The sequence below is a fragment of the Staurois parvus genome, unplaced genomic scaffold, assembly GCF_062004578.1.
Source record: "Staurois parvus isolate SC_StPar_1 unplaced genomic scaffold, SC_StPar_1.0 ptg000066l, whole genome shotgun sequence".
Classification (NCBI taxonomy): domain Eukaryota; kingdom Metazoa; phylum Chordata; class Amphibia; order Anura; family Ranidae; genus Staurois; species Staurois parvus.
The window spans coordinates 9,830,721-9,843,434 of NW_028317862.1; the positions used below are offsets into that span (position 1 = coordinate 9,830,721).

At 40.8% G+C, this 12,714-nt stretch overlaps 1 protein-coding gene across 1 annotated transcript in view; it reads left to right on the top strand.

Moving 5' to 3' along the window:
- Positions 1–12,714, top strand: part of CDC7 (cell division cycle 7) — an 81,335-nt gene that overhangs the window by 42,803 nt on the left and 25,818 nt on the right. Inside the window, exons 6-8 of the mRNA XM_089668926.1 lie at positions 147–372; positions 1,707–1,802; positions 10,172–10,347. Of these exons, the coding sequence (XP_089525052.1) occupies positions 147–372; positions 1,707–1,802; positions 10,172–10,347 (498 nt within the window). The remainder of the gene's footprint in view (positions 1–146; positions 373–1,706; positions 1,803–10,171; positions 10,348–12,714) is intronic.

A 12,714-nucleotide genomic window follows, 5' to 3' on the forward strand; every position in this document is an offset into this window, starting at 1 on the left:
AGTCCGCTACCACTGACACTGTTGGAAACAAATGATGGGTGTTTGCAGTCCCATACACTATCCAAAACTGAAAGTGTTTTGATTTTGGATATATTTTAAAAATTTGCCACTTCACCCTTCAGTGTTTGTTTTTTGTTTTTTTGCAGATACGCCCTGGTAGATTTTGGGTTGGCTCAAGGAACACCGGACACAAAGATAGAACTTCTCAAAGTCCTTCACTCCAAAAAACAGGGGAGTTGTATACAAAGTAAACCTCATACAATTTCAGGAAATATACCAGTACCTAGAGAAGTAGTTCTACCAACCTCAACAAAACAGTCTGTGAAAAGATATTGGTCACTTTCACAGATAAATCCAGGAAACAATGCACAGGTTCTAAGTCTTTTTCTTCTCTCTACTAATGTTGAAAAACCAAAGCATGGCTGCCATCCTTTAACAAGTATTAAAATAACAGATTGCATTCTAAAGGGGTGCACATGAGTGGTGTTTGTGCCATGTTGCATTATGCTGGCCTTCCAGGAAACCCTGATCAGTTTTAAAACCTTGTTTGGTCCTTCCTGTCCAATTTCATAGCAGTAATTTTTAAAGATGAAAAAAATTGGGGTACTGTTCTGATGTTCTTCATTACCAGTTACTAATTGTTTTCTCCTAGCTTTATTTTCACTTGTAGAAAGTATTTTGTACTTTCCAATCTAGCAAAAAAAACTGTCCAAACCACCGAATGATTTTTATAGTAAATTACTTCTGATTAGGCTTTCAGCATTTAAAAAAAAAAAGAAAGAAAAAAAGAAAACTATAAAATCAATGTATGTAAAGAGTGGGATTGCATCATTTTCAATGGAACAGGTTACCCATTACATCAGTCAATGAAATGGAAAGAAGACCCATATTGGACACATACCATCCATTTTTCATTGTACTGTAGGAAAAGTGCTGACTTTATAGGGCTTTATGAAGCCAATGAGAAGCATCAGCTCTAGGTACGTTGACATGTTAAAAAATGAACAAGTAAATGAAAAGGCATATTTATCATAAGACTGCTATACAGTATGTTGAGGATCCTGACCTGTAGCCCTCTGTAAGCTAGGAGAAAGCGATGAATGCAATGAAGCACAGACATGTCACTTGTGTGCACTTAAAGTGGAACTCCAGTCAAGAATATCCTTTTTTAAATAGGGCAAAGGAGAGTTGGCACAGTTGATACCTGCAGAGAATGAGGATAATGCTGTGAACAGAGACACAGAGCAAAGAAAAATAACCAATTAACTATTGCCCATTCTATTAAGGATGGTGGGAAATGAATTGCCTTGTAGATGTAATTTAACCCTTTTTCAGTCTTTTAATGTCTGAAGTTCCACTTTAACAGTGTGAATGATTATCTTGAAAAGAATTAAAGTACAACTTGTAATTTTGCATTTAGTGATTTTGTTGTAAATTTGGATATTTTTTTTTTTCACTCTTTTCCACGCTGCAGTCAGTCTGCTTTACCTCACATACTGTGTGTTCCAGTGGGTGTTGTGATGATGCTTATTATGTTTATTGCTCTGTCTAGACTGTTGTTTCTGCATATGGAAAGGGTTTATATGCCTGAAATCAAGCATGCAGCTGTTCTCACTTTGTTTCACTCCCTAAATATGCAATAATTTGCTGTTGTAAAGTGACAAAGATATAATTCTTATTGTGCGCCATTTGGATGTCTCTTCTAGGAAGGATTACTTGGCGAATCTACACAGAGGTCTGTGTTTGGAGAGAAGAATTTTAATGTTTACAGTACTGTCCCCCATGAAGTCACAAATGCAAAAGTAAGTAACACATGGAAATAATACACATGCACATATATGCAGGATACCATGTTGCACTGAAAATAAAACCTAATTAACTTAGTAGTAATATCCTATACATAGTCAGCCTCTTTCTCCTGCAATCATTGTGTAACTGGAGGAAGAAGGATGAACTTCAGCTGCGTTTGAGCAGCAGCAGTTTGATGTCTCTGTTCATCTGGATCAGTGATGGAGAAGATGGATAATTTCCTTATTTAATCAATTGAGAGGAGTAGCTTTTGTCATATTGTCACTGGTTTCTAGAACACCTTTCTAATACAGTTTAAACATTTGGTAGAAACCGTTGTTCACAGAACTACCAGGTGAACATTAAGGGAGGAAAAAGCCTGAAAACTAATGCAACCATCTAAGAACCAGTAAGCTGCATATTAAATTTTTGGGGTTTAAAAGAAAATGTAACTTTCTTAACAGCTTCCCTGCCGCCCTATTTTAGAACTACTACTGCAGGGCTGGGCAAATCCGTGTGTGTGCGCCTCCCTACCCGCGCCTCCATTGGCGGCTACAGATGGCAGTCACCAGGTTCCGGCTGGAGATTCCCCACTGGCACCCGGCAATCGCCAAGTATCACTGACGGGAGAAACCTGTGTGTAAATACAGGTCTATCTCCTGCCAGCAAGAGCATGCTGCTGTACATTTCTCTGCACAGCAGAGACATACACATCAGCATGTTTCCCTAGTAAAACACACAGCACATTATGTAAAACGGCATACAGTTAACCCTTTGATCACCTCAGATGTTAACCCCCTTCCTGCCCAGTGTCAGTGGGGGGGCTTGAGGAAAAGAACTGTTTGGAAACAAAACAGTTCTCTCCCCTGTCAGCTCCTGCACGCTGCTTTGCATGCCCATGCAAAGCAGGGTGCTTACAGTGAAGCGCACACACATAGTGAAACAGCACACAACACTTTGATTGTCCCAGATGTTAACCCCTTCCTGCCCAGTGCTGTTAGTAGTCAGTGCTTTTTTTTTTTTTTCTTCCCCCTAGCACTGATCACCAAGATAGTTCCTCTTATAGTGCGATTGCGGCGGACATTCTGACACTAAGTCGCTGATCACCGCCACTACTAGTAAAAATGTAAAAAAAATTTCAATATCTATACCGCAATTCGTAAACATAGCTTTCACATAAACTTATTTACACGTATTGGATTTTTTTTTTTCTTTACTGGACATGTTTAATTGCAAAAAGCCAAATATGTTGAGCTTTTTTTCTGCAAAATTGTCATGTCTTATTTTTTTGCTTGAATTAAAAAAAAAAAAAAAAAAAAAAAAAAAACCCCGCACAGGCAATCAAATACCACCAAAAGAAAGCTCAATTCGTGGTGAAAGAAAGGGCGTAAATTTAATTTGGGTGTAGCGTTGCATGACCACAGAATCGTCAGTTAAATTAACACAGCGCCATAACACAAAAATGGCTTGTTCAGGAAGGGGGGTAAATCCTCAGGAGGGCAAGTGGTTAAATGAGTGTTGTGGTTTTTATAATTTTTTTTTTATAATTATTGGTTTTACATAAAGTACTATGAGAGGTATTGTCTGTTTGCTCCATCTATTGAGAAGGAGGAGATGAGTGGTTGGCATTATCTAATACCCAGAGAGGAAAAAGGCTTACTGTGACCTCTATAACATGCAGGCCATTAATATAAGGTGAGAGCATATCTTGGGCATTGAGTGATCACAAGGGGATTTGAGGAAGTTACTCACAGATAATCAGAAGTGATATCACGGATCAACAATTCTTTTCCAGCACGTAGGATTGTTTCTAAAACTTTTTACTTTGGTGCCCTCCCCTCAAATTTATTGCTTTTGACATCCCAAGTAGTAATGACTATTAACTCCTGTGTCATTGATGTACAATTTAAGAAATTAAGATTTTTGGTTTACCTGTAAAAATCCTTTTAGTCTTCCATTTCCTTTGTGTCAAAGGAGGAATTCTCATCTGCTACTGCTGGATTGCAGCACTAGATGTCCGGAGTCTTTTCCAGTTTATACCATCTTTGTAGCAAATGGAAACATTCCTCTTTACTCCCTCCCTCCTTGATGAGAAGATGAGCCTGTTGAGGATCTACCAGAGGAAATGATGGAAGAGGAAGCAAATTTTCCACAGGGTGGGGAGGTGGAAAACTCCCCTTGAGGAATTTACTCCTGAAAAAATCCCAGGGTCTGTTTTTATCTTAGACCCACAAGGCCTTTTGTGGGTTTTCATGCGGGAGAGGTCCAGGCTTATTTAAAAATGCCACTTTCTAAGTCATCTGTCCCAAAAGACCACAAAATGGAATGCAACTCCCTTCTAACCGGCCTACCCCAGCACAGGCTCTCCCCGCTTCAGACCATCCTGAACTCAGTGGCTAGACTCATCCGCTCCACCTCTGCCACCCCCCTCTGCCTATCCCTCCACTGGCTCCCGGTTGCCCAACGCATCACATTAAACTACTAACTCTGACCTACAAAGCCATTCACAACACTGCCCCTAACTTACCTGATACCCAAATACCACCCTACCAGTACCCTTCGCTCCTCACAGGACCTCCTTCTATCTTGCTCCCTGGTCTCCCCCTCCCATGCACGACTGCAAGACTTCTCCAGGTCCTCCCCATCCTCTGGAACTCACTACCCCACCCATCAGACTGTCACCTTTCCTCCTCACCTTCAGGCGCTCCCTGAAAACCCACCTCTTCAGGGAAGCCTACCCCACCCTCACCTAACAGCCGTTCCCCCTCATTCCTCCCACCACTCCATCCCCCACAGCCACTTCCTCCTGTACTACTACCCCCTCCCTCCTAGATTGTAAGCTCGAAAGAGTAGGGCCCTCTAACCCCTCGTGTGCTGTTTGTTGTTGCTATACTGTTTCATGTATTGTGTCCCCCCCCCCCCCCCATTGCACAGCACTGAGCAAACACTTTGGCGCTATATAAACTCTATGTAATAATAATAATTCATTTTTAATATTTAAAGCAAACTGATCCATCCTTTCATGTCTCTATGCTTTATTTTGCTGAGAAATCACTTTGAAAAATACCCCCTAGCTTTTCTGTCTGTAGCCATCTGGTTAAGGGCAAATGAGGTTACTTCCTGGAATCTGCAATCCACCTGCCTCAGCTGAGAAAGCCCCTCCTAAAGACTCCTGGAATGTATGACATAGTTTGCCTAGGTATGGAAACCAGGAAGTAACTGAAGAAATGTTAAAAAAAAAAAAACCTTTAAAACAAATCTAATCTACCCTCCTATTTATTAAGGCTAGCAGCATAAGGTGTAAACATAGTGTTGACTGAGAAGGTGAAGTTCCCCTTTAATGCGTCCCGTTTTTAAAATGACACAAAATATGCTATGGGGGCACCCAAGCATGCTTGTTCGCACCAAAGCCGCTGCTCTGCGTGTCCATCCACACACAGAGCCATGGCCCCTTCTCTGTTCATTAACTCGCTGGCTGTGATTCCTACTGCTCTCTTAGCCAATGAGGAGGAAGAGTCCCCAGAGAGACGAGGCTCTTGTGCACATCGCTGGATCGCGATTGGGTGCAGGTAAGTATTTGGGGGGACTGCTGCACACAGGTCTTTTACCTTCGTGGATAGAATGCATGAAGGTAACATTTCTGCCTTTACATCAGCTTTAAACCCTTGCATTGCAGGAAGGGAAGGGGCACTGCAGGGATGGTGCTTTCAACTTTGATGGAGTTGGGCTTTTAATAACAAAGTAATACCTATATTAATTTTTTTGTTTTACAAGCAAGACTTTGTTCAGGTGATATTAATTTGCAAACATTGTGTAACAGAACTTTGAAGAGAACGCATTTTTTTTTTCCTTCTTGAATCAGTGTTGATTTAAAACCCAAAAAAGTTACTGTACTTGAAAAGTAGAAATTTTATACTTTTAAAGTGGAACTTCCCGTGTCTGAGCACCACAAACCAAAAATGCTATTTTATTAATTTTTAATATTCAAAGCAAACTTACCCAGTCTTGTCTCCATGCTTATTTTGCTGAGAAATTATGTAGAAAAACACCCTTCTAGCACTTCTGGCCGTGACTATCTTAAGGCCAGAAGAGCCATGTAAATGGATGAAATCCAGTCAAGTAAATGCTACATTAATGGAATCCATTTGCCCTTGGCTTAGGCATGCAAGGAGTAGGATGTGCTTAGCTGAGAACCCCCCCCCCCCCCCCCCCTCTTGAAGAATCCTGGGATTTATGACATTTGTCTAGGCATGGAAAACAAGTAACTGAAGGTGTGTGTGTGTGTAAAAAGATTAAAATTAATCAATGTCAGCTGCGACGGTGAATTTCCACTTAAAAAGAATGTGTAATATGTGGACAGGGCCCACCCTGAAAATGTGCTTGCTCCGCCAAAACAATGTGTCAACATTATTCCATGGAAAATTAGTTTAACAAAAAGCCAATTGCGCTGCAAGTAGTAGATCTGGCAGTTTCCAATCTTATAAGACCCTTTCAGTTTCAGTTGACAAGGTATTCAAGGATGCTTCAGAAGATTCTGTTGGCCTTCTTTAATGCCTCCTTTGCTCTGCTGAGGACAGCCTTACAACTTGTGGCAGCGGATGTAGAATTGTGTCAAAGCCACAAGGTTTGGGCTGCTTGTAAGACGAGAAATGGATATGGAGTCAAGCAGGGATATGGAGTCAAGCAGTTATTTCCTGTACCGTTAAATCCTCTTTGGATGCCTTTTTAAGACTCTGTTCAGCAAATTCCTTGTTGATTTCTTCTGCACATGCAGATTCTTGAGGCTAAAGTGTTTGTGGAGCTGTCTTCTATGGCAGGTTGAACGTTTACCTTTTTCAAGGGGAACATTGTTTGGGATGATTATATCCAAAAGGGAACTGTGGGCAAGAGAACTGTACCACAGGCTTCCACTTAAAACAAACAGCCTACCTCTTGGGGTTCTAAGCCAAAGCCCCAATCCCAGTTCTGCAAGAAGACCTAGACTCTAAAACCTCTAAGCCAGGAGGCAAGTCCTCCTTGCAATGGGGCTACTTAATTGGGTGGGGGGACATTTGCTGGCCTTTGCACACATTTGGCGGGGGAGATTGCTGATGACTGGGTCCATGGTAAAGTCCAGTGTTACAAGCTTGTATCCTTCCCCCTCCATGCTTTAAAATGTTTCTTTGAATCTTCAAAAGGCAGTCTGCGCCCCCCCCCTTTCTTTTCCAACATCGAAAACTTGTCAGATTAATTGTAGACCCTGCTGCATCAACCTGAATCCTTTTGCAAGGTCCAATATTCCATCCTCCTTTACAGTTGCTGGTTTTAACGGCATGGCTGTTGAAGCCAGAGTCTTGAGAGATGGGTGTATCAGATTGGTAATCCTTACCCTTTTAAAGGCTAGGAAGGCGACTTCTAAGAACACTTACCATTGGACTTGGAAGTTCCTGGTTTGAGGCTCAGGGACTTCACCCTTGTATGTATGTCATGGGTCACATTCTGGTGTTTCTCCAATCTGGAGTTGACCAGGGTCTGAGTACAATTTAGGTTCAGATTTCAGCCTTGAATGTTCACTTCCAGAGATCCATTGCTTTGTATTCCCTGCTGTGTGCTTTTTTGTACAAGTGGTCACACACCTTGTTCCAACGATCAGGACTCCTTTGATTCCATGGCACCTCAACTTGATGCTTTCTGTGTTAAAGAAATCTTTGAACCCATCGATGGGTTTCCCTTTGTCCTGCTGAGAAGGATGGTTATGTTTTCTGGTTTCCACTACTTCACCTTGCAGAGTCTCAGAATCCTAATCTATCAAGCTATGCTATATGTGAATTAACAATTAATCTAAAAACCTTATGTCACATTGTGAAATGATTTCACAGCCATCTCCAACAGACTTATGAATAAAGTGCAAATAAAATTATTAACCAATAAAGTCCACACATGTGAAATTCCTTACTTCCAAGTGTTTTCTTGCATCAAAATAGAAAATTGTCATGCTTAAAGCAGCAAGAGCAGTGACGTTTAGACTGCCACCCATGGTAGAAATGCACACTTACAAACTAGGGACAACCTTTTACTTAAAGGTCATACACGCTTGTAGATCTCCGTTCCAATGACAGCCGCCACAGCACCGGGAGTATGCACCCAAAAGGACCAATAATTTTAAGATGACATTTCATGTATCTCACCATCTTTTCCACTCTTACAGTATATGAAAATATTAGGATAAAACACAGAATTCTCAAAGCTGGCAAAATTCATGATACCCCTACACTATTTTGTCAGCTTTGAGAATTCTGTTTGCGCAATTGTAATTGCAATATTGTAAGTGTGATTTTTTATTTTTAATAAACCTTGTTAAGAGATTTTATACTATGGAAGCATTTTATCCCTTTGCTTTCATATGAGCGTGGAAGAGATGGAGATATATGAAATGTCATCTTAAAGTTATTGCTCCTTTCGGATGCATACTCCCAGCAGTGTGGCTGCTGCCATTGGAATTGAGTGGCTTGTTATATTAAAATTCATGATATACTGTGATATGTCCTAGTAGAATTGAATTTACACAAGCACAGATTCTTGGTATTTGAATAGAGTTTCAAAATAGACAGCTCTTGCCTGTAAGAAACCCATTTCTATTGAATGAGAAAAGGTGGTCTTGTGGCCTCAGCCATCCTTTTAAATCTACCATTTTTCATTGGATCTATCAGGTTTTGTTCTCAAGCGTACTGTTTAACAGGAAAGTTTTGCCGTTCTCGGTGACGGCTCAATCTACCAAGAGTGTTGGTGCTTCCTGGGCTATTCAACATTGACTTCAATAGTTTAGGGTTGTAAGACCGCTACCTGGTCATCGGTTCATAGTTTTACCAGGTGGATGTTCGGGCTTTTCCGAACATGATCCTTGGTCAGTGGGGTTTGCAGGCTGTTGTGTGAGGCTCTAACCTGTACTGGTTTGGTTGTTTGGGGCCTGTTGGCTTTTTGCTGTATCTCTTCCCCACCATATTGAGTGCTTTGGGACATCCCTATTGTAATTCATATAAAGATGCCCCGTGTCTCCTAGGATGTATGTTACATAAAAAGGGAATTTTTGATTTGTAAAATTGTTACCCATGGATCCCACCCCTTTTTTGTTTTGTGGTTCAGTGGCTTGCTACAAAACTGAAACTGTGACTAGCTGAGAGGATGTATGCCTGGCCAGGGATTCCTGTCTTTGTGCCAGTGTCCGATCACTGAAGGTGTCAGCCGAACCCTATCATGATGGATATGAAGATGCTGCGTGCCCTGTGATGTACTCCAAGAAAAGGATTTTACAGGTAAAGTAGAAATGGCATGGAAATAGGAGCCCAACTAGAAACTGTGTCTTCCGGCCACAGCTATTGATCTACGGTTTACTATTACCAGAATGACACCAGTGCCTCTAATTGTGTGGAATGTATCCAGATACATGGTCACATTATTTAAGTTCCCATTGCATTTTCTAGTTTGGCTCCTATTTCCATGCCAATTGAAGTTACACATGTGTATTTTTGATGATTGGTGTATAGCCATATTGTATTTTCTCCATGAAATGTATATCCCCACCATGGTGGTGCACTCTGTGTTTTTGCTGTCTGTGCAAAAGACCTGTGAGTCGTTGCCCCTGCAGCTTAGCATTACTTGTGGCCTAGCTATGATGTCTTTTTATTATTTTTTTGTTTTAAGGTTGCTCTGTGTATTGTCTTAAATTGAGGTGATGGCTTTTTGCAGTATTGTCTTCCATGTGCAATTTTGCTAATAAAAGCATATTCTGATGATCATTTGAGTATCGCATTGTCCTTTTATGTAACAGCTTTTCTTGTGAATTCATTTTTTTTTTTTTTTTTTTGGATGTTAAATGGCACCAGGAAATTTCCAGCACCCACTGTGTTGACCTTTAAAGTGGAATTACACCTCCATATTAAAAAATGGCTCTAGGGTTTCACAGTATGTCACAATGAACTAATATGCACAGCATATTGGCACATTACATCAGACTTACCTGAAAATTATTTCCCTCCAATGCTACAGTGTTACAGGCGCTTCTATCTTTTCCTGGTCTTTCTTCCAGTTTCAGACTCTTTGCTTGATTGGCTGGCAGGATGCGTTGCTGTCGCTCCTGCACATGCGCAAGGGAGTCACATCCGTGGCACAGAGCGGTGTCATAAATGTATGAACTGCGCATGCTGTGTATAAAAATTCTCACAAGCAGGGAGAAGAGACAAACAGTCTTGTCTGTCATAAAAAATCCTACATGTCAGCGGGTTATTTATATTTTTTTGTCGTGTAATTCTGCTTTAAGTAATTGTATACAAATTCTTTTAGAACAACGTTTCTGTATATATGGCATAACTGGATTAAGTTTTGTACCACAACTGCTATTTTACAGAGCATAAAGCAGCCCAAGACATCAGATGTTGCGGCCAAAAAAGTGGCAGCTAGAAAGGCTGTTCCTGCAAAAAACACAAGTACTGGGGTGTGCAGGAAGACTGCCAGCACATGCCCAGCAACCCCGACCTGTGAATGTTATGCAAGAGAGCAAGTGTGCAGTGTTTGCCTTTCAAGGTAATGTATTTTGATCATGTAAAACTAAGCAGAACTTTGTCTAGCAGAATTAGTGGCTGCCGTATTTCTGTTACACAGCTGGCTTTGCTTTACATATGCTATCTCTTTTACATTGCTTGGAGTGGTAGCAAGCATAACAGGATTTTTTGTTACTCACCATAACATCCCTTTCTCTTGAGTTCATTGATGGATACAGCTCTTCTATTCATGGCCATAGGGTTAGTAGTCAGGAGTAGAACACTAGGCATAAAAAAAGAACACAGCACTACCTATGGGCAGTCCTGGCTAGTATTTAGTTGTGCAATATAATAAAATGACACAGGGAAAAGTATTGAACACATAAAGAAAGGGAGGTGCAAAAAGGCATGGAAAGCCAAGACACCAGCTGAAATCTATCAGTAATTAGAAGGCAATCCTGCCCCAATTGATGGCCTATAAAAAGGTGTCTCATTACCAAGGCGTTGCACAAGAAACATCTCATGATGGGTAAAGGCAAAGAGCTCTCTCAAGACCTTTGCAACCTTATTGTTGCAAGACATACTGATGGCATTGGTTACAGAAGGATTTCTGAATGTTCCAGTGAGCTCTATAGAGGCCATAATTTGGAACTGGAAAGAATATTATTTCTCCATAAACCAGCCACAACCAGGTGCTCCTCTCAACATCTATGACAGAGTGAAAAAAAATTATCAGAAGAGTTGTCCAAGAGCCAAGGACAACTTGGGGAGAGCTTCAGAAAAATATGGAATTAGCAGGTACAATTGTTTAAAAAAAATAAAATAAATAAAAACGAAGTAATGCACTCAAACACCATGGGCTGTACGCACGCTCACCATGCAAGATTTCATTGCTGAAGAAAGAGCATGTTGAAGCTTGTTTAAAGTGTGCTGTGCAACATTTAGCCAAACCTGTGAAATACTGGGAGAATATAGTCTAGTCAGTTGAGACCAAAATTGAACTCTTTGGATGCCATAATACACACCATGTTTGGAGGTCAAATGGCACTGAAAAAAAAACCCCATACCAACACTGAAGTTTGGAGGTAGGAACTTCATGGTGAGGGACTGTTTTTCAGCATATGGTACTGGCAAACTTCACATAATTTAAGGAAAGATGAATGGAAAAATGTACTAAGACATTCTTGATAAAAAATCTGCCATCTACCAGGATGATGAAGATAAAACGAGGGTGGACATTTCAGCAAGACAATGATCCCAAACACACAGCCAAGGAAACTCAATTGGTTTCAAAGAAAATAAAGCTGCTAGAATGGCCCAGCCAATCACCTGACTTGAATCCAATAGAAAATCTATGGAAAGAACTAAAGATCAGAGCTCATAGAAGAGGCCCACGGAACCTTCAAGATGTGAAGACTGTGGAAGAATGGGCCAAAATCACACCTGAGCAATGCATGTGACTAGTTTCTCCATACAGGAGGCATCTTGAAGCTGCCATTACCAACAAAGGATTTTTTGAGAAGTATTAAATAAATTTCAGTTTGCGTGTTCAATAATTTATTTTTCCCTGTGTCATCCCATTTTATTACACATAACTTGATTTCTGAACTTATTTTGGTTTCTTTGTATGTATGGATTGCATGGGTTGTTACCAACGTAGTGAATTTCATGTCAACAGCACCTTTTAGAAATATATTTACCTAGAAAAATGGTGACTTGCTCATCACTTATTTTACCTGCTGTATGTCTGTATATGTATGTTTTTTGTGTGTGTGTGTGTGTGTGTGTGTATATATATATATATATATATATATATATATATATATATATTTCACAGAAGTGAGTACACCCCTCACACTTCTGTAAATATTTTATCTTTTCATGTGACAACACTAAAAAAAATGACTGCTACAATGTACAATAGTGAGTGTACGGCTTGTATAACAGTGTAAATTTGCTGTCCCCTCAAAATAACTCAACGCACAGCCATTAATGTCTAAACTGCTGGCAACAAAAGTGATTACACCCCTAAGTGAAAATGTCCAAATTGGGCCCAAAGTGTTAATATGTTGTGTGGCCACCACAACATATGCGCTCCTCCGCCTTCTGTTTGAGGATGCCCCACAGATGCTCAATAGGGTTTAGTCCTGGAGACATGCTTGGCCAGTCCATCACCTTTATACTCAGCTTCTTTTAGCAAGGCAGCGGTTGTCTTTTGGAGTTGTGTTTGGGGCCGTCCTCATGTTGGAATACTGCCCTACGGCCCAGTCTCGGGGGGGGGGGGGGGGGAGGAATCATGCCCTGCTTCAGTATGTCACAGTACATGTTGGCATTCATGGTTCCCTCAGTGAACTGTAGCTCCCCAGTGCCGGCAGCACTCATGCAGCCCCAGATCATGACACTCCCACCA